Genomic DNA, 19107 nt, shown 5'->3' with positions numbered 1-19107 from the left:
GGGATTGCATCATATCTATGTCCCCTGACCCGGCCGAGAAAGGGTATCGATATTTGTGGAGGTAGCGAATGACGTTCTGTTTGGCATCTATTCTAGCACGGATTGGCCAGTGAAGGCGCGAGGCTAATGAACAATCGAGGTGGGAGATCACACCATCGGGCGGGGCCAGTTTCCCCCGAAACTATAATATAAATGATATATAGACATGTTGAATGATATGTGGAACGATAAATACCAATTGAAATATGCAGGAAGATAAATTAGAGATACTAGGTTATAAAGTCTCGAAAAAAATGGCAGGCAACTGCAACAATTGAACATCGAGATAGACCATGACTTCGGTGAAGAAAAGGGTGAATATCTGCGATGAAAATTCGTTATTGCCTTCAGAATATATCAAAATTATATACGATCATGCTCTTCTCATCAGCACCTTGAATATTTCTAGCATATCAAGTTGTAGAGAAGCCCACCTGAACTAATTGATTTGACCGAATCAAGTAACCCCATTCCCATGGTTCCCCAAACTGGCTGGCCAATCACAGCGCTATATTCCAGCTCAAAATGTCTCCACCACCTTTGAAAGCAGAACATTATTATACTGAAAACAGAGCATGAAGAGCAAAATCTATGGATTTTTGTTGCATGATTACATTTAGATTTACACAAGGAACACGTTTGATGATCAGAAATAGTATTTATTTCAAGTTGTTGACATAAAATGCCAAATGCCGTGAAAAATGAAATATCCACCGGAACCCCAACCCAACCCAAAAAAGAAAAACGCCAACCAAAAAACAGACCGAACGCAACGCACGCTGAAAACACACGACACACATAACACATAACACGTAACACGTAAAACACGTAGATGACACATAATATACAACATACACAGAACGAGGGGTGATCAGGTTCTTGAAAGGAAACGGAGATTGTCTAATCTATACACAGCTTGCGACGTTCTATCGAGGCAGCTGCACCTACGAAAGATATCCAGACAGAACGTTGGCAGAAATTTTCCAAAGAAAAAAGAGCACAGAACAGAACAGGTAAAATGAAAGACATGACATGCGTAAAAATCGACGGCGCGCTTTTTGAGGAATCCCGGTCTCAGGGTGGGAGTATATGGAAGAAGAAATTTAGTGAGCCAAGACCAGGGCCAGCAGCGCCATGCGGCAGTACAAGCCATATCTCATCTGTGAAATATGTTAGCAGTCGTTCTTTGACAAAGAGGGTATTCGGGTTGGAACGTACCTGGCGGAAGTAAGCGGCCCGCTGGTCGAAATCGACCTCCTCGGCGACCTCGGCGTTGCGGGGCAGAGGGTGCATGACAACCATGTGGCCCTTGGCGTGCTTGAGCAGAGCGTTATCGATGACAAGGCTGTTCTTCAGACGCTCGTACTCAGAGAGGTCGGTGAAGCGCTCCTTCTGCACACGGGTGGAGTACAGGACATCGGAGCGAGCGACAATCTCGGGAGTCAGCTCTTCGTACTCGCCGATGAGCTGGCCGGAGGCCTTGATCTGCTGGCGGACATCCTCGGGCAGAGCAAGCTCCTTGGGGGAGACAAGCTGAATGCGGACATCGTAGAACTGCAGGAGCTTGATCAAGGAGTGAACGGGACGGCCGTACTTGAGGTCACCAGTGAAAGTGATAGTCAGGCCGGTGACAGTACCCAACTCCTCACGGATGGTGAAGAGGTCCAGGAAGGCCTGGGTGGGGTGCTCGATAGAGCCGTTACCGCCGTTGATAATGGGAACCGGGGAGAACTTGGCCGCAATATCGGTGCTCTTGGGGTCAGGGTGGCGCAGGACCACGGCATCACCGTAGCAGCCCAGAGTGCGGATGGTGTCCTGCAGGGTCTCGCCCTTCTGGGTCGAGGAGTGCTCGACGGAGATGGGGATGGTACGTCCACCAAGGCGCTGCATAGCGGCATCGAAGGAAGCCGAGGTGCGGGTAGAGGGCTCGTAGAACATGGTAGCGAGGACACGGCCCTTGAGGATATCAAGGACACCCTGGCGCTGAACACCGAGACGCATCTCCTGGGCGACAGTGAAAAGCAGGTGGAGGTCCGCGCGAGTGAACTGGTTCACGGACAACACATGCTTGCCACGGAAGTTGGAGTTCGACAGCATCTCATAGAGCGAGGAAGAGACCGGGGCCGAGGGATACAGAGGAGGGCCAAGTTCGCCAATAGAGGGAACGTTAACCTCACCACGGAAACGACGGCCAGGAGTACCGGAGACGGAAACGTGACGGTCAAGGGAGCTCTCAGGGCGAACCATGGGGGTGGTAGGCTTCTGCACGGGCGAGGTAGGGACGATACGGTGAGAAGACATATCAGTACCCTTAATGGCATCAGAGGTGATCGCATGGTCCAGGCAAGACGTCTTGCCCTGGAAAGTAACACGCTGGACAGAGCCGCGCATCACCTTACCGCTGAAAGGCGACCAGGCATCGGCGCTCTGGTACAGGTAAGGGCGGTCAATCTCAATCTCGAGAGAGGTATCGGGTTGGTCGTGCAGCTCGAAGATCTTCTTGGGGTTGTCGTAAAGGCGAGCAGTGATGTCCTCAACAGTAAGGCGACCCTCAGCGACAGCAGTGAAGAGCAGGGGAAGGGACTCAGCAATGCCGACAGCGGGGGAGGCTTCCTTGCCAGCAAGCTGGTAGGGAATGCTGCCAATCGAGTAAACATCGATGGTGCTCATGTGGTCCCAGAGAGCCTTCTGGTCCTCGGCAGAGGGCAGAGAGGCACACTCGGGGAAGTCCTCGTGAGAAAGGAAGAGGCAGAAGATCGACACATCGCAGGTCACCTTGAGCCCCTTCTCCTTGCTGAGCGCAATGAGGCTGATGTCCTCCTTGGTGGTCACGCTCATGACATGGATGTTGCGGCTGTGCAGGCTAGCAAGCAGCAAGATGGAAGCCAGATCAGTTCCCTTAGCATCAGTGATCAGAGGCTTGTTGGAGGGCCAAGAACCGAAGTGGTTGGTCACAGTAGCCACCTTGTTGATGTTACCAGAGAGGTGGTTGAAGGGGATGAAAAGGGAGCCAACCTCGCCAGTCACCTGGGTGATCTGGTCAGAGTTGGAAGCGGTAGCGGCAACCGAGATGTTAAAGTCGCAGTAGGACTTGTCCTGAGCGTTCTGTTGAACAATCTTCAGATCGGTGGCCTGGGTAACCGAGCTGTCAACGCCGACGGGCATGACACGGACCATGGAGAAACCAGCAGCAATCGAAGCCTTGGTGACATCCTCAAAGTCCTTGGAGCCAGGGGTGACAAGACCAGGAACAAAGGCAGCGATGTTGATCAGACCAGGCAGGACCACGGTACGGTGGCTAGTCTGGAAATCAGAAGTCTGGATGTTCAGGGGGTAGTGGCGGGCGATGGCCTCAATCAGGATCTTGGCATTCTTGACGTTGGTGACCAGAGGAGTCTGGTAGTCAACGGCCATACGACGAGTGCGGTAACCCTTGGACATGTAGTTGGCGGGACGGCGGAAGCGGTTGTTGGAAGGCAAGTTGATATACAAATCGATGAGATTGTTCGACAAGTGCTGGGTCAGAGAGTACTCAGACTTGAAGTCATCCTCCTCACCGGCCAGAACCTCGAGGTACTTGACGGGAACACCGTTCTCCTTCAGGAAGTCCGCAGTACCAGAGGTGGCGAACAGGTTGTAATCCAGCTTGTGCAACTTCTTGATGGCAGGTAGCATCTCAAGCTTCTCCTTGTAGGAACCGATGGAGAAAAGGATGTTGCGCTTGGGCAGACGGAATCCAGTTGAAAGCAGGGCCTTGAGGTAGGCCTCATACTTATCACGACCGAAGGAAGCAACCTCACCGGTCGAGGCCATCTCGACACCAAGAACGGGATCAGCACCCGACAGACGAGAGAAGGAGAACTGCGGGACCTTGACACCGACGTAGTCCTTGGGCACGCTGATAGGGGGGGTACTCCTGGAAGGGAGCACCGATCATAGCCTTGGTGGCCATCTCGATAAGATCGACACCCATAACCTTTGAGACGAAGGGGAAGGAGCGCGAAGCACGAACGTTGCACTCAATGACCTTGATGTCATTGTCCTTGGCGATAAACTGGATGTTGTAAGGGCCAGTGACATTCAGAGCGTTACCGATCTTGCGAGTGGCCTCCACGATGCGAGCAACAGTCTCTTCGCTGAGATCCTGGGGAGGCAGAATGAGAGTGGCGTCACCAGAGTGCACACCGGCGTTCTCGACGTGCTCAGAGACGAAGTGGCCAACCATAACACCGTTCTTGGCGACAGCATCCATCTCAATCTCCTTGGCGTTCTCGATGTACTTAGTGATGACGACAGGGTGGTCACGGGACACGTCCGCAGCCTGGTTGAGGTAATTGGCCAGGTCGTGCTCGGAGTAGACTGTGTTCATAGCAGCACCAGAAAGCACATAAGAGGGACGAACCAACACTGGGTAGCCAACCTTGTCACAGAATCCGCGGGCCTCGTCAATGCTGGTAAGCTCCTTCCAGGCAGGCTGGTCGACGCCGATACGGTCAAGCATACGCGAGAACTTGTAACGGTTCTCAGCTCCATCAATCATCTCAGGGGAGGTACCCAGGATGTTAACATTGAGACGGTGCAGCGGCAGGGCAATGTTGTTAGGAGTCTGACCACCCATGGAGATGACAACACCGCTAGATGACTCAAGCTGGTAAATATCAAGGACAGTCTCCAGGTTGATGTTCTCGAAGTACAGGCGGTCGGCCTCATCGTAATCGGTACTGACAGTCTCAGGATTGTAGTTAACCATGATAGTCTTGTGGCCCTGCTCACGGAGGGTACGGATAGTACGGACGGAGCACCAATCGAACTCAACAGAGGAACCAATACGGTAGACACCAGATCCAAGAACCATGATACCGTGGTCATCGAACTTCAGGTCATGCTCGGAGGCGTTATATGTCAGGTAAAGGTAGTTGGTGACGGCAGGGAACTCAGCAGCAACAGTATCGATCTGCTTGACAATGGGGGTAATGCCAGCCTCAACACGCATACGGCGCACAGCCAGTTCGTTGGAGCTCAGGAACTTGGCAAGCTGACGATCAGAGAAACCAAGCTGCTTGGCCTGTGAGATCATAGAGATGGGCACGCTGGTGGCGTTGAAAGCACTGAGAGACTTGCCGAAGTCGCTGAGACCCTTAAGCCGGCTCAAGAACCACTTATCAATAGCTGTCAGCTTCCAGATATCATCAACAGTGTATCCAGCAGCCATAGCATTAGCGATGGCAAACAGACGCTGGTCGGAGGGAGTCTGAAGCTCGGCCTTGATCGACATAAGAGCATCAGTCTCGTTGAAACCGTAGTTGTGGAAATCAACGGAGCGGATGGCCTTTTGAATAGCCTCCTCGAAGGTACGACCAATGCTCATGACTTCACCAACAGACTTCATGGAGGAACCAAGCTGAGTCGACACACGAGTAAACTTCTTCAGATCCCAACGGGGAATCTTCACCACGCAGTAATCGAGGGAAGGCTCGAAGCAAGCACAGGTGGACTGGGTCACGGAGTTCTTGATCTCGTTGAGGGGGATACCCAGACCCAGCTTAGCAGCGATGAAAGCAAGAGGGTAACCGGTGGCCTTGGAGGCAAGGGCCGAAGAACGCGACAGACGAGCGTTAACCTCGATAATGCAATACTCCTTAGAGAACGGGTTCAGGGCATATTGAATGTTACATTCACCGACAACGCCAAGGTGACGAATGACATTAACAGCGGTGGTTCGCAGCATGTTGTAGTCCTCGTCCGAGAGGGTCTGTGAGGGAGCGACAACAATGGAGTCACCAGTGTGGATACCGAGAGGATCGAAGTTCTCCATGTTACAGACAGTGATACAGTTGTCCTGGGCATCGCGAACAACTTCGTACTCGATTTCCTTCCAGCCCTTCATACTGCGCTCGATGAGGACCTGGGGACTGACAGCGAGGGCCTTGGTGCAAAGGTCCTTGAGTTGGTCCATATCCTCAGCGAAACCAGAGCCGAGACCACCCAGGGCGTAAGCGGCACGAACAATAACAGGGAAGCCAATGTCCTCGACAACGCGCAAAGACTCCTCGATGGTGGATGCAGATGCAGACTTGGCGCACTTCTCGTTGATCGAATCCATGCTACGAGCAAACAGCTCACGGTCCTCGGTAGTGATGATAGTATCGATGGGGGTACCAAGAACCTGAACACCCAGGCCCTCGAACTCATCCTTGAGTTGAATACCGACTGAAAGAGCAGTCTGACCACCGAAGGTACAGTAGATAGCGTCGGGGCGCTCGTGTTTAATGACCTTGCGCACAAAGTCGGCGTTGACGGGCAAGAAGTAGACCTTGTCAGCCAGACCCTTGGAGGTCTGGATAGTAGCAATGTTGGGGTTGATCAAGATCGTGTAAATTCCCTCTTCCTTCAGCGCCTTGATGGCTTGACTACCGGAGTAATCGAACTCTCCGGCCTGACCAATGCTGAGACCACCGGATCCCAGGACCAGAACCTTCTTGACGTAAACACGGGGGGCAGCCTTGACATTCTCAGCCTTGATGCCACCGGGGAATTCGACAGGCTTGGTGAGCGCATCCGCAGAGGCAATAGTTTTCTGGATGGTGTTGATGAAGACATCAAACAGGTACTCGGTATCGCGAGGACCAGGGGTGCTCTCGGGGTGGAATTGCACACTGAAGAAGGGACGGGTGGTGTGACGGATACCCTCGTTGCTGCCATCGTTGGCGTTGACAAACAGCTCCTCCCAGCCATTCTGGAGACTGGAGGCGTCCACAGCATAACCGTGGTTTTGAGAAGTGATATGGCACTTGCCAGAGATCATACTGGTGCAAGGAATGTTGTGACCGCGGTTACCGAACTTCATCTTGCTGGTTGTAGCACCGACGGCGCGGGCAATCAGCTGGTGACCCAGACAGATACCGAAGACAGGAGTGCGGGCATCCTTAAATGTCTTGGCCAGGTTGTCAATGGTGGTTGTGAGAGTGGCGGGGTCACCGGGTCCGTTGGAGACGAACAGACCATCGTAGTCCTTGCCTGCCAGGGTGGGGAAGTCGTAGTCCCAGGGAACGACCATGACCTCAACACCACGGGTCAACAGGCAGCGGAGCTGGTTGTATTTCATACCAACATCCAGGCACAGGACGCGGATGTTCCGTCCCGAGGGGTGCTTCAGAGCAACATCTGCGGGGGGCGAGTAAAGCTTGGGCTCACGGATAGAGACTATGAATAAAGCGGGATCCGATTAGACAAGATTCCAATGCTGCCGAATTTTTGGCTTCGTGGTTTGGGTTGGAAATGGACAATTGACTTACCCTCAGCGACGAGGTTCTTGGTGTTGCAGTCCACCCACTCGATCTCCTCAAAGTGTGACTTCCAGGTAGCAGCGTCAGCGCCGGAGGCAACCTCCTTGGCAACTTCAGGCTTCTGGAGCAGCATGCGGCCCAGCATGCTACCGGTTTGACGGAGACGCTTGGTCAGCGCACGAGTGTCAACACCGTGCATGGCGGGGACACCCTCCTCCTTCAACCACTTGCCCAGGGAAGACGCGGCCAGGAAGTGAGAGAAGTCCTCTCCAGCATAGGTAGCGACCACCAAGGCAGCGACGTGGATCTGGCTGGACTCGAAGTAGGTGGGCAGCTTGAGGAGGTCGTCGATCTGCTCCCGCGAGGGGACACCATAGTTACCCACTAGAGGAAAAGTGATAACCAGGATCTGACCACGGTAGGAAGGGTCGGTGATGGACTCAGGGTAGCCGACCATGCCGGTTTGGAAGACCAATTCACCGGCAATGCTCTTCTCGGCACCAAAGTTGTAACCCTGGTAGACGGTGCCATCCTGCAACTCGAGGGCCACAAGGCGGTCGGTTCCACCGCGAACGGGGATAGAGGCAGGCTTGATGATAGCGCCGGTGTTGGCAGCCATGATGGGCAACAGGTCCTTTTTTTTTGGTGTGGGAGAAAAGGGGGGAGGGGACAAGTCCTCTCGGGGACGATCTGATCGAGTGCGAGGTCACTCTAGAACAGCATCCACGACTTCAAGGCTGGTGTGTTTTTCTTCTATTCAACAGATTTTCTGTGTGTTTTTGAGGGTATTTTTTGGAGAAGAGGGGGGGAGAGAGGAATTGGAGTAGAATTGCAGCTGCAAGAGCTGAGGTATGGAGGAAGAAGAAGAGTGAGAGGGCTGGCAGAATAAATTTTTCGTGCAAGCGCGGGCCCCACCGGTTGCGGTGCGTTTGCGGTGCGTGGGTGAAGGTCCACCGCCTTCAGAATTTTCCCAAAAAGTGGATCGATTGAGTCATTGGGGATCCTTTTTTGAGGATCGGCACGGCAGTTTGAGGGTTTGGGTGAATGGGCAATTATGTAGTAATTTTCACCTGGATCTCTCGGTGAAATTGGTTACTACATGTAACTATATAACACTGTATCCTAATCTACAAGGCAATTGCATCTGCATCACGGGACATGCCTTACAAGCACTGCATGCAGGCGGTGAGTATTGATAAGGTCGATATCCGATCGCGGCTGCAGCACTACGTAATTATAGTACTAGGGTATATCCAACGGTGCAAGCGAACTTGAACAGAGGTTCAATTTTCATTATATAGTCTACTATCTAGGTAGGTAGCATACTAGTATCCACTAGTATAGTAGTATAGTAGTCACTAAGTAATGCTAGTACTACTAGTAATAGTACTGTAGTATAGTTGCTTCCAACTTGAACTTGAAGGTTACCCTAGGTTAACCCTTCCCGAGGTCGGACAACCTTGGAGCCAGTCAGATGCCACTGGCAGTGTGTCGGGTATATCTACTGAGTAAATAGTAGTGATGATGGTGGTAGTACTAGTAGTAAAGCATCATGATCATGATTATGACCATGCCAGTGATTTGAAGTTCCTGAGAGAGAGGGGTATGCCTACTACTAGTACTCCAGGGCCACTAACTAGATATAAATATGTTGCCGAATCGGGATAAGTGATGCTGTTGACGGACTCGGAAAATTTAAACTGTGTAACACCTAGCACAACTTGAAAGTGAAATTCAAACTCAAAACCTAGTCAAACCTGAACACACCGTCAATTCCAATTCAAATTCCAATTCAAATTCAAGATCTTGGAATGAGAGTCAGGTGGTCTGCGCCATGACGTGTGGGGCTCCGATCGCTCCAGATGCGCGATAGCCCCGGCCTTGACTAGCTCTGGTCTGCATTAATCGCTCGCGACATTTTGAGCTTCCACCTCGCAAGTCCTTGCGCCTCTTTTCCCCGGTCGTGCTCAGTAGTATCTGCCGAGCCCCTCCTTCGATTTCCTTCGATCCTCAATTTCAAACTTTCCTCCCCCCCTCCCTCACCTACCTTTCTAAATATCTCTTATCATGCGGGTTCGCGTCTGAAAACTCCCTCCACGATGCTGGCTTCTCTGCTTCGTCCGAAACCACAACGCACCCAGATCGATGAGTCCCCATTTGCCTCGCCCTTTACACCAAGCGACCACAATACTTCTCCCTGGTTTCGAGCAGCTGCAAACCGTGGTGGTAGACGCGACTACGACGCGCCCGAGTTGCACGATGTAGATGAAGAAAGCCTGGACGAGGACGAGGATGGGGAATGGGTTCACGATGAGGATGAGGAAGAGGATGAGCGGCCCATGGAGTCGACACCACTTCTTCCAATCTTCTCTGCCTCACATCTAGGTATTTCCTTCTGTCCTTTTCCCAACTCTGTCTCAAAAATTCTACCAACTAGAGACTGACCACCAATTGTCACGATAGATTCCCTCCCGGTCTACGACATCACCCATGCCATTCGTCCCTTGATCGCCTCTCGCTGTGAGACGACATTGACATGGGATCAACTGCGATCACCGCAGGTCTCGCAGTTCCTGATCAAGCCCATTCAACAAAAACTCATGTCCGCTCACTTTTCGCGAGCCACCCTATATGCCCTCATGGCCAATTGTCTCCAGTTTGAGAAGGAAATACACCTCAACCCAGGAAACAGCGGTGCTAGTCAAACACGGGCGATGGTTAGCGAACTACTGGCAATCAAATTACTCCGCGAATACTCGACGAGAGAGCTGATCGATGCGCTCTCCTATGAATTCTACCCGCTCCAAGGCCAGGATCCATCGGCTGCATGGGCACATGGTCCACAAGGGAAACGGGTCGTGGGGTCTGGACGGGTTTCGTGCCTCGAAATCGCCATTCGAGCCCAAGCGAAGCGGTTCCTGGCCCACCCTGTAGTTGTTCAACAATTGGAAGCCATCTGGGCTGGAACTATCGTCTTCCATTCAGCGGCCGATCATTTACATCGTCGCGGAAATTCTGCTATTGGTCCAGACTACGGAACATCTGAAAACCCGAATGGCAATCCGATGGCTCGACTTGGGAATTCAGCAACGCGCCGCTCCGTGACATTATACAACCCCCGCGAGGCTTCCCTGTTCAAGTTATCTCGGCTACGAGTACCACGCTATCGGCAGTTTCTTTCTACTCTCTCCTTCGCTGTCCTACTAGGGCTGTTCCTGGCAGTGTTGGAAGACAGAAGCCGGTCGATCACTTCCCTAGAGGTCGTATTCTGGTTTTGGAGTACAGGGTTCATGCTTGATGAAGTGGTAGGATTTAACGAGCAGGGATTTAGCTTGTACCTGATGAGCTTTTGGAATCTCTTTGACTTGGGAATCTTGCTATTATTCTTCTGCTACTACTGCCTGCGGATCTATGGTGCCTTTTTGACCTACCCTCGCAACCAGCAAGTGGCTAACCAGGCATATGATGTGTTGGCGGCCAATGCGGTACTTTTATTTCCTCGCCTGTTTTCCATTCTCGATCATTACCGGTACTTCTCGCAACTGCTTATTGCATTTCGTATCATGGCATCCGATCTGATTGCGGTCTTTGTGTTGATCATTATCGCCTGTAGCGGATTTTTTGTTGCTTTTTTGTCATTTGGAAATGATAATTCTCCCAATACAGTGGCATACGGATTATTCCAAATGCTGATGGGCTTTACGCCTACAGCATGGGCGATGTGGGAAGATTACAATTTTCTCGGGCGGACCATCTTGACACTTTTCCTCTTTATTTGTCATTTCGTTGTTGTCACCATCTTGATTACAGTTCTCACCAACTCCTTCATGAGAATCGTTCAAAATGCTAACCAGGAGCACCAATTCTTATTTGCCGTCAACGCAATCTCCATGGTCAAGTCAGATGCGCTGTTCTCCTACGTCGCCCCGACGAATATCATTGCGTGGTTGGTGACGCCTTTTCGATATGTGATGCCATTTCGAGAATTTATTCGGCTGAATCGAACGATCATCAAAATCACTCATTTACCAATCTTGTTTACCATCTGCCTCTACGAGAAAACCATTCTTAGCTCTCAGGTGGTGGAACTAACTGATCTGGTTGATGCGAATCCCCAAATAAGAACAACAGATCCCATGCAGACTTGGCGACCAAGTCGATTCCGTGCATTTAGTAACAGGGGTCCCGGTTTGGTTCGAGAGCCCTCGGTTGCAACCTATCAGAAAGACCAGGCATTGGAGGAGGTTTTCCGACGGCCGATGAGTGATGATCGACTGCGCGAGCCCCGGCGCAAGCAGCAAACAAACAACGTGATCAAAGACTGGATGCAAGAGATTGGTTCCGGTCCAGTCCATACCCCTGATGAGCAGGATTCTGTGGCCGATCTTCTCGAAATGCCTACCCGTCGACTACGGTTCCCATTCCGCAAGACGCTCGCTGCGGGTGGACGCAACTTTACGGAGACTACTCGCTCGGTGGCCTCCAATCCAGAGGACAGAACCAGCCACGTAGCTGGTCCTACGTTGAGCCGTCAACGAGGAGATTCTGCATCCCCAACCCGAACAAGACAGCTCTCCCAGCACACGGATATGGAGGGAGATGACGAACTTACAAGTGACGGCGGAGACTCCGACAAAGAAAATAACAGTGATGTGGAGGAGGAAGTGAGGAGCAGTGAGAAGACCACGCCCAAATTCTACAGCTCTCGGCCATCAACCGCGAGACTATTGTCGCGCCGAGGCAGCCCTACCCGCCGACCTCAGCATACCCGAAACGTTTCCGGAGTCACCATGCTCTACAATCCCCTTGGATCACCGAACGAAGGCACCGAAGGCCGGGCCACTCCTACCCGGCCCAACCAAGATTCCTCTGACGATGAGGCCAGTCGGCTGCCTTACGTATCGACCTCAGTGGACCAAGGCACCATAAAGAGACACCCTGTCCCCGTGGGTATTAAAAATGCCTCCCTGGGGTTGAACCAGATGTCCGTACCAGAGCTCGAAAGCCTTTATGTCCCGGACCGCCCTGGCTCAGCCCGACCTCAGCGATCTCTGCTATTTGGCCTAGGTTCTGACCTGGGAGACAACAAGGCGGTGGTTGGTGCCTATACTGGCGCCGTACCATCTAGCTTCAACACCCAAATGGCTTTCGCAACAGGAGGTCTCCGACGCGAGGGGACGAGCCAAACCCAAGATATGCTCAGTAAACTGGTCCTGGCTCGGATGAACAATATCGAAGAGGGATTCCGTGAAGTGATCAGGGAAGTTAAGGACCTCCGAAAGACTGGATCGAGTCGAAGTGGAAGTCGCCCTCGGATGGATGACCTTCGCCAACGCGAGAAGAAGAAACGCGCAGAAAAGAAAGATAAAGAGGTAAAAAAGCGCCGACCAGGCTCAGAGGAGAGCCGGATTGGCCGTGATGGGCGCCTTTCATACTCGCCAAGGAAGGAGGAGTATGGCCACGACAGCGACAACGATCACGATGCACCACGATCAGCATGACGGGTCTCATTTTGTTCAAGTTCTCATTCTTGCGATTTTTCATTGTTTTGCATGTCCTGTTTTGTACATTCGCAAATACCCTGTACAGTTACCAAGGGAAAGAAAGGAGGGCGGACTTCTGATTGATGTGATTTTGCTCTCGGCTTCTGTTTCCACGAGCGCGCCGTGCTTTCATTTTGTATTTTATGCACATACACATACACGCACGCCACTAGGATTGATCGTACACGAAAGTCATTATGATTTCCTTCCTGGCTCTTTATCTCTGGTTTGAGTTCTCCTAGATCTTCCAATTTCCAAGTCCCCAACTCCCTCACAATTAGACGGAACCACCCCGCGGAGCTGGGTATGAACGTGGAGGTCGAGCAGTCTTGTTCCCCACATCGTTTTGAGCGCTGCCACCTCGGAATGTTTCCTTGTCTTCGCCTGTAGTCACCACAGTGCCTCTCTTCGCCATCAGTCGGAACATTGCCCAAGTTCCCCCGATGACACCGACGATGCTCATGAGAGCAATGGAGGTGGATCTGTTTGAAAGATATCTTGTGTCAGTAGTGAGTGGCGAAATGTGCAGGTCGAGGGGACGGACTTCATGGGCTTGCGTCCTGTGATTGGGTTTCTAGTGAGGGTGGTCATTCTGGAGGTTTTTTCCAAGGTTCAATTTCTTTTCCAGGCGGTATTGTTGGTAGTAATTATACTACTAGTAGATGTAAAGATGGAGGTTATGAGGCCGTTCAAGTGAAGGAAGTGATCCAAGAGGAGGTCTCATGCTGAGAAGTATACTACTCCTGTCGTCATGACATCCCGATGAGTACATCACCGGATGTTGCTAAAAGGGAACCTTAGGATGCTGGGACTCGGAATGGGGGTGATAGCTACCATGGTTCGCCCAAGTTTGAGTTCACGTTCAGATTCATTGATTCTTGTACCTGAAAGGCCCGAGTTCCACATACAATACCGTGATGGTTGTGGGTATGTTCAAGTTGTTGTTGTTGTGGGGGAGCTTGTAACTAAACTATGAAGTACACAAGCCCCGCAGTGGAGTCGAGGTTCCCCGTCAAGTTGACTGCACCGAGTCAATGTTGGATATAGAGAGATATAGGTCATGTGAGTGTACATGACTCGTACCTGCCAGTGTCACACGGTACATACTATGGTATTATGTACCTAGGAAAGTATTCAGGCAGCAGCTTCCCGCTTGAGGCTCAACTAGCCAACTCACTCAACTCCGCCCCCATCCACCTTTCTTCAAGCTCACCTTCGCTTCTTCTTTTCCTTTCTCCTCACCCTCTCACCCCCTCACCCCCTCACCCTACGACCTTTGGATCTCATCTTTGATTTGCTCATCCCATATCAATACCCATGCCCCTGCCTCCCCAGCATGGCTACCTCCCAGCCAGCTCCAAACACATCTCCTGTGCCTTCAACTTTTACTGTCCTCTCACCTTGGCATGATAGCCAGCCAACTGGATCTGAACAGCCAGCGACAGATGAGCCTGCTATTCCCATGTCCATTCCACCTTTTCGCCGACCCGAGGCCCATCTTACCGAGGCCCCAATCTTACCACTTCTGCTTTTTGATGACGGTGATACCCTTGTCTACATTGACCCACCACCGGAGAATGCCTACCACATATCATCAAGCTCATCCACAACCCCTCATCGCGTCCACAGCGAGAAACTGCTGTACACGGGCTCTCCTTATCTGACGAAATTTTTTCATCCTCGATGGCAGAAACGACTCGCCAAACAACGAGGCTTCTATCAAGGCTCGCTACCACGGGGAATCAAATATCTTTTAGACTTGACCCCTCCAATCCTAGAAGACGATGCCATCATCCTTTTGACAGAGGTCTCCTGCCCGTTGGGTATTCGAACGTGGGCTTCGCAGAGGTCCCTGTGGCAATTGCCTCCAGCGTGTGTTGGAGGCAAGGATATTTCCGAGCCCGTGGGGGAAGGCGAGGAGGCGGATCAGGAGGAGTCCGAGAACACTACTCAATTGTCGTCACCCGTCTCAGCCTACCCCACCGAGGAAGACCCCGAGACCCCTCTGGACAAACCTGGCTTTGCTGATCTGGATGAGGGGCTACCTGATGCCGCAGAAATTGAAAAGCCGACCAGTCTACCGGTGGAGTACTCACCTGTGCGTCACCGGGAAGGAATTGAGCACATTCTACATGTTTTGGAAGGTCTCAGTATCTCCTTGGATACCCCATCCAAGCTGTGGACATTCTTTGCGATAGCTAAAGTCTTCGATCTGACGACTGTGCCGGCCGTGAGCGGATACATTCTGTCATGGTTCTATCAAACCAGCAACACCAAGTTCATTGAAATTCATCCGGAGATCGCATACCGAGTGGCTTGTGGGATCAAAGCCCCTGAGCTTTGCCGCCACGCATTTCTTGCTCTCATCGGAGATGAAGCTTTGCTGTACACGATTCGAACCGCCAACATCACGCCCACGCATCATTACATTGAAAATTTTCGCCACAGTCGGATAAATGGCCTCGACGATACCGAGGTGCAGCGCATAGAATATGCCAGCAAGAGCTTTGCCGATGATCTGATTGACCAGTTCTTACGCCTTGCCGGGGCTGAGATGAACTGGTTTACTGAAAACCCCGAGTATCAAAAGCTCATTGAGCACCGACGGAAATTCCCGCAGGACTGGGCTGCGGTTGATTATCTGACAGGCCTTCTGAAGGAATTTGTGAGGTACAGAATCTACAGCATTTTGAAACGAACTCGAGACCCAATTCGATCCAGCGATGCAATACCTGCGACCACGCGCCCTCATATGAACTTCACATTCCCTAGACAACAAGTTCTACAGCGCCTTATCGGGAGGAGCTTTTGGTACGGTCTAGTAAGCTTTGACCTCCTTTCTGACTCCGATTTCCAGCCACAAAACTTTCCTCACAAGGATATCTCGGATATTGGCAAAGGGCTACTTGCCTTCAAAGGCCACGATAGCGCTAGAATCAGCTATTGCCACCGCACATTCGTCGAAAATGAGACCAGCACCGTAAATTGGAAAATCGATGCGCAGGAAAGGAAATTAGCCGCGCCCCAGCACCATCAAGTAAACTTGGCGATGCGACCACTACTACCGAGCTTTGCGGAACCCGTTGCTTCGTCCTCGTCCTCGTCATCGGTTTTTACACCGAGTCCGCACAGCAAACCGTTTGTCTTTCGCCCACGTGAGACTCAAAATTGGAATTTTCAGCAATCTAGCTCGGCGTCGCAGATAGCCTCGAGTTCGAGTCTGAACACCACACTAGATATGTTCGGTCCGCTTTCGTTTGGAGAAATCGACCTTCCGAACCAAGAAAACCAAAACAATCAAGCTTTCCCGGAGTATTCAAATGTCCCTGAAAACTTGACACCGATTCAGCCCCAGCAATCATTCGGCCAAAACAACCTTCTCGGGGCACCTGCAAGACATTTTGACTTGACTCTATTCCTTGTCTCGGCCAATACCTACATCCGCGAGACCGCTGAGGAATTACTTTTCCCTGCTGAAAAGCCCTCCATTCCATTTGAATCCATCGATACTCTTAGCTGCCTGTCAGGAAAGCAGTTAAATCTCTTGCCCCTATGGGCCGGAGGCAACGACGACGGTAGCGGCGGCGTTTTCCAAGATCAAGACATTCCGATCATGGAAACCGGCGGGTTCTCCACTCCGGGACCTGCAGTACACACTGGCAGCAATGCAACAACGGAGGATTCATTCAGTGATATTGGCCCATCAGATTCGCGAAGTACCATCAACGGTGCATCTAACTGCGCTACACAGTCGCACCGGACCGAAGTCAAGTCTCTGGACTCGTTCAACGAGGACTCCATTATGGAAGCCGATTTCACACAGCCTGAAGAAAATAAACGATACATGGAAGTTTCAGAAAGTGCATACCTTGTCAAATCTAGCCACGGAGAGGAATTTAACTTTGAGATGGACGGTGCGGACAGCGATAGCAACAGTACACTGATGGGCCATCAATCCGACATTAGTGATGATGATGAGGACATGGAACACCCTGAATACAACAGCAACAGTTACGGCGATGAAGATGACGATAAAAATAACGATAACCATGACCCTGATGATGACAAAATTATGAGTGATACGGCTTCTCATGGATTTGAGATGATTGATAGGCGCCTCTAGTGGGCTTGTCTAGTCCCGTCAAGTTCACGATGGGAGAAACAAGTGTAGCTTTTTGATTCATGAATAAACTGCAGCTGTTCTTAATAAAACTTGGTCTTACAGCTTATGGTTAAATTCCTAAATAATAAACCAAAGTAACTGGAATGATTCATAATTGGCTGGTATTTGGTCGATTGTAGACATCATGATATCTCAAGTTACTACAAGTAGTCATCGGGATCCGGGGATTCTCGGCACATCCGTTGACCCACCATCTAGAGTATGAAGGTGTATGTGACACGGTGGTGCAACCTTGAAATGAGATGTACAAAGTGACAAGATCCAAAGCCTGTTTGTTTTTCAATAAAAGTACCTATTCAATTTGAACATTCTCTCGGATTCTACCACTCAGGAACCAATCGACACCTTAAGTGATGCCTGAATATTGACACCTGATGACGTGACTAAGCCGACCCACAGCAGCTCCGCAACTCATCGACGAGGCAAGGATACTCGATACTATCCAAGAGTCTCTCCTCGCAGGTGCAATCTCACCGAACCTCTCACTTCGACCCAAGAATATCAACTTCTATCGACCCAAAATGGCCTCAGGCTCCTCCTCCAAACCACCGAGCTTCTTGCTCTAGTAAGTCAACCCTCGGCATCATCTACAACCAACCCCCGGGGCATCATCTAATCAGCCTCGATCAAATCTAGCTCATGCATCGCCAACCGCACTACCATCCTAGCGGAGCACTCTGCCCCAGGGGCCTCCTCCACAGCAGCCTCATCTCTGGCCTCCATCATCCTCCCAAAGATCACCCACGACAAGCCCCAGAAACTCACCTACACTCACGAACGCCTATTCGTACACTACATCGCCGACTCCCCGTCCGGCGGCTTAACAGATGATCAAAGCAGCCGCACAGAAACAAGCTCCTACGCCCCTTTAAGCTTTATAGTGGTCGCATCTGCCGAACAAGGCCGCCGAATCCCATTCGCCTACCTACTCGAAATGAAACGCAAATTCCTAACAGCCTACAACCCTTCCAGCACAGACTTCAGCGCCCTACCAGCCTACGGCTGCGCAGCCTTTAACACCGAACTGCGCTCCCTCCTCCAAACATACAACACCGCCCCACCGGGCGACTCGCTTGCATCCGCGAAGCGTGAGATCGACAGCGTGCGCGATATCATGACGGAGAATATTGAGCGGGTTCTGGAGCGCGGGGAGCGGATTGATTTGCTTGTTGATAAGACGGATCGGTTGGGGGGTAGTGCGCATGATTTCCGGATGCGGAGTCGTGGGCTGCGGAGACGGATGTGGTGGAAGAATATCAAGTTGATGGTTTTGCTTGGTGTTGTTGTTGTTTTCTTGCTTTACTTGTTTATTGGGATGGGGTGTGGATTGCCTGCTTGGTCGAAGTGTGTTAGCCATGGCTCATGAGTGAGTTCCTCTGGGAGGATTGGTGACTTTCGACCACGTTTGAGATTCAGCAAGCACTGCGGTTTGACTTGACTTTGGCTTTTCTTCTTTTCTGTCCTTTCGATTAACACAGCTCTTATGAAGTATGAAATGGTTTGATTTCGGTTTCTCGAGCTTTTTGGTTCTTTTTTTTTTTTTGGTTTGGTTCTTCAACATTGCATCTGGCAAAATTGCTGTACATTAATCTGATGTCGTACATACTATCATTTCAGTTATGGTCTTGTAACTTAGCAACCCTTATTGAATGACTGTTCATATCCCTCAGTTGTTGTACCGAGCAGAGGTTCTGTTACTAGTAATTTAGCTACCTACTATCCTCCCGAGGTCATCTATGCCCAGGTAGGCAGACCACGACAACCTCCAGGGCTTCGTCCATGCCCAGGTGGATGCCTACTACTACTACTACTACTACTACTACTACTACTACTAGTACGTGCCTAGGTGGCCGGCTCTGAAGCCGTAACGCTCCAAGGTTCTTATTAGTAGTACTATACTAAAATAGACACTGTATTAGAACAACCACCTAGGCACATTGGCAGTTACGGAGATGATCTGACAACAAAATGAATATCATTGACATATGCTACCTAGGTAGGTGGTTTATCGGAATGTACCTCACTTTCAAACCAACATCATCAGAGCTAAAGCATC

General features: G+C 51.1%; 5 protein-coding genes across 5 annotated transcripts; 3 read left to right on the top strand and 2 right to left on the bottom strand.

The window, feature by feature from the left end:
- Positions 1–1142: 1142 nt before the first annotated feature.
- N7533_006345 (bifunctional carbamoylphosphate synthetase/aspartate transcarbamylase) lies at positions 1143–7944 on the bottom strand (the record flags this gene model as incomplete). Its single annotated transcript, XM_057102995.1, is given in 4 exon segments — positions 1143–1199; positions 1258–3937; positions 3954–7242; positions 7335–7944. The coding sequence occupies 4 exon segments, from the start codon at positions 7942–7944 to the stop codon at positions 1143–1145; spliced, it is 6636 nt and encodes a 2211-aa protein (XP_056962625.1).
- A 1480-nt stretch (positions 7945–9424) lies between these two features.
- Positions 9425–12826, top strand: N7533_006344 (ion transporter; the record flags this gene model as incomplete). Its single annotated transcript, XM_057102994.1, has 2 exons — positions 9425–9710; positions 9789–12826. 2 exons carry the CDS (start codon positions 9425–9427, stop codon positions 12824–12826), a joined length of 3324 nt encoding a protein of 1107 aa, XP_056962624.1.
- Positions 12827–13145: 319 nt separating this feature from the next.
- N7533_006343 (uncharacterized protein) lies at positions 13146–13459 on the bottom strand (the record flags this gene model as incomplete). Its single annotated transcript, XM_057102993.1, has 2 exons — positions 13146–13350; positions 13413–13459. The coding sequence occupies 2 exons, from the start codon at positions 13457–13459 to the stop codon at positions 13146–13148; spliced, it is 252 nt and encodes an 83-aa protein (XP_056962623.1).
- Positions 13460–14204: 745 nt separating this feature from the next.
- N7533_006342 (uncharacterized protein) lies at positions 14205–16991 on the top strand (the record flags this gene model as incomplete). The annotated part of the gene is made up of 1 exon (XM_057102992.1): positions 14205–16991. The coding sequence occupies one exon, from the start codon at positions 14205–14207 to the stop codon at positions 16989–16991; it is 2787 nt and encodes a 928-aa protein (XP_056962622.1).
- Positions 16992–17572: 581 nt separating this feature from the next.
- Positions 17573–18417, top strand: N7533_006341 (synaptobrevin-domain-containing protein; the record flags this gene model as incomplete). Its single annotated transcript, XM_057102991.1, has 2 exons — positions 17573–17610; positions 17688–18417. 2 exons carry the CDS (start codon positions 17573–17575, stop codon positions 18415–18417), a joined length of 768 nt encoding a protein of 255 aa, XP_056962621.1.
- Positions 18418–19107: the final 690 nt, after the last annotated feature.

The sequence above is a fragment of the Penicillium manginii genome, assembly GCF_028828005.1.
Source record: "Penicillium manginii strain IBT 31320 chromosome Unknown utg000004l:1.0-7231830.0:1.0-7236170.0, whole genome shotgun sequence".
In the NCBI taxonomy this organism is placed as follows: domain Eukaryota; kingdom Fungi; phylum Ascomycota; class Eurotiomycetes; order Eurotiales; family Aspergillaceae; genus Penicillium; species Penicillium manginii.
Note: the sequence above shows the minus strand (reverse complement) of the source record. Positions and strands in the feature narration are given on the sequence as shown.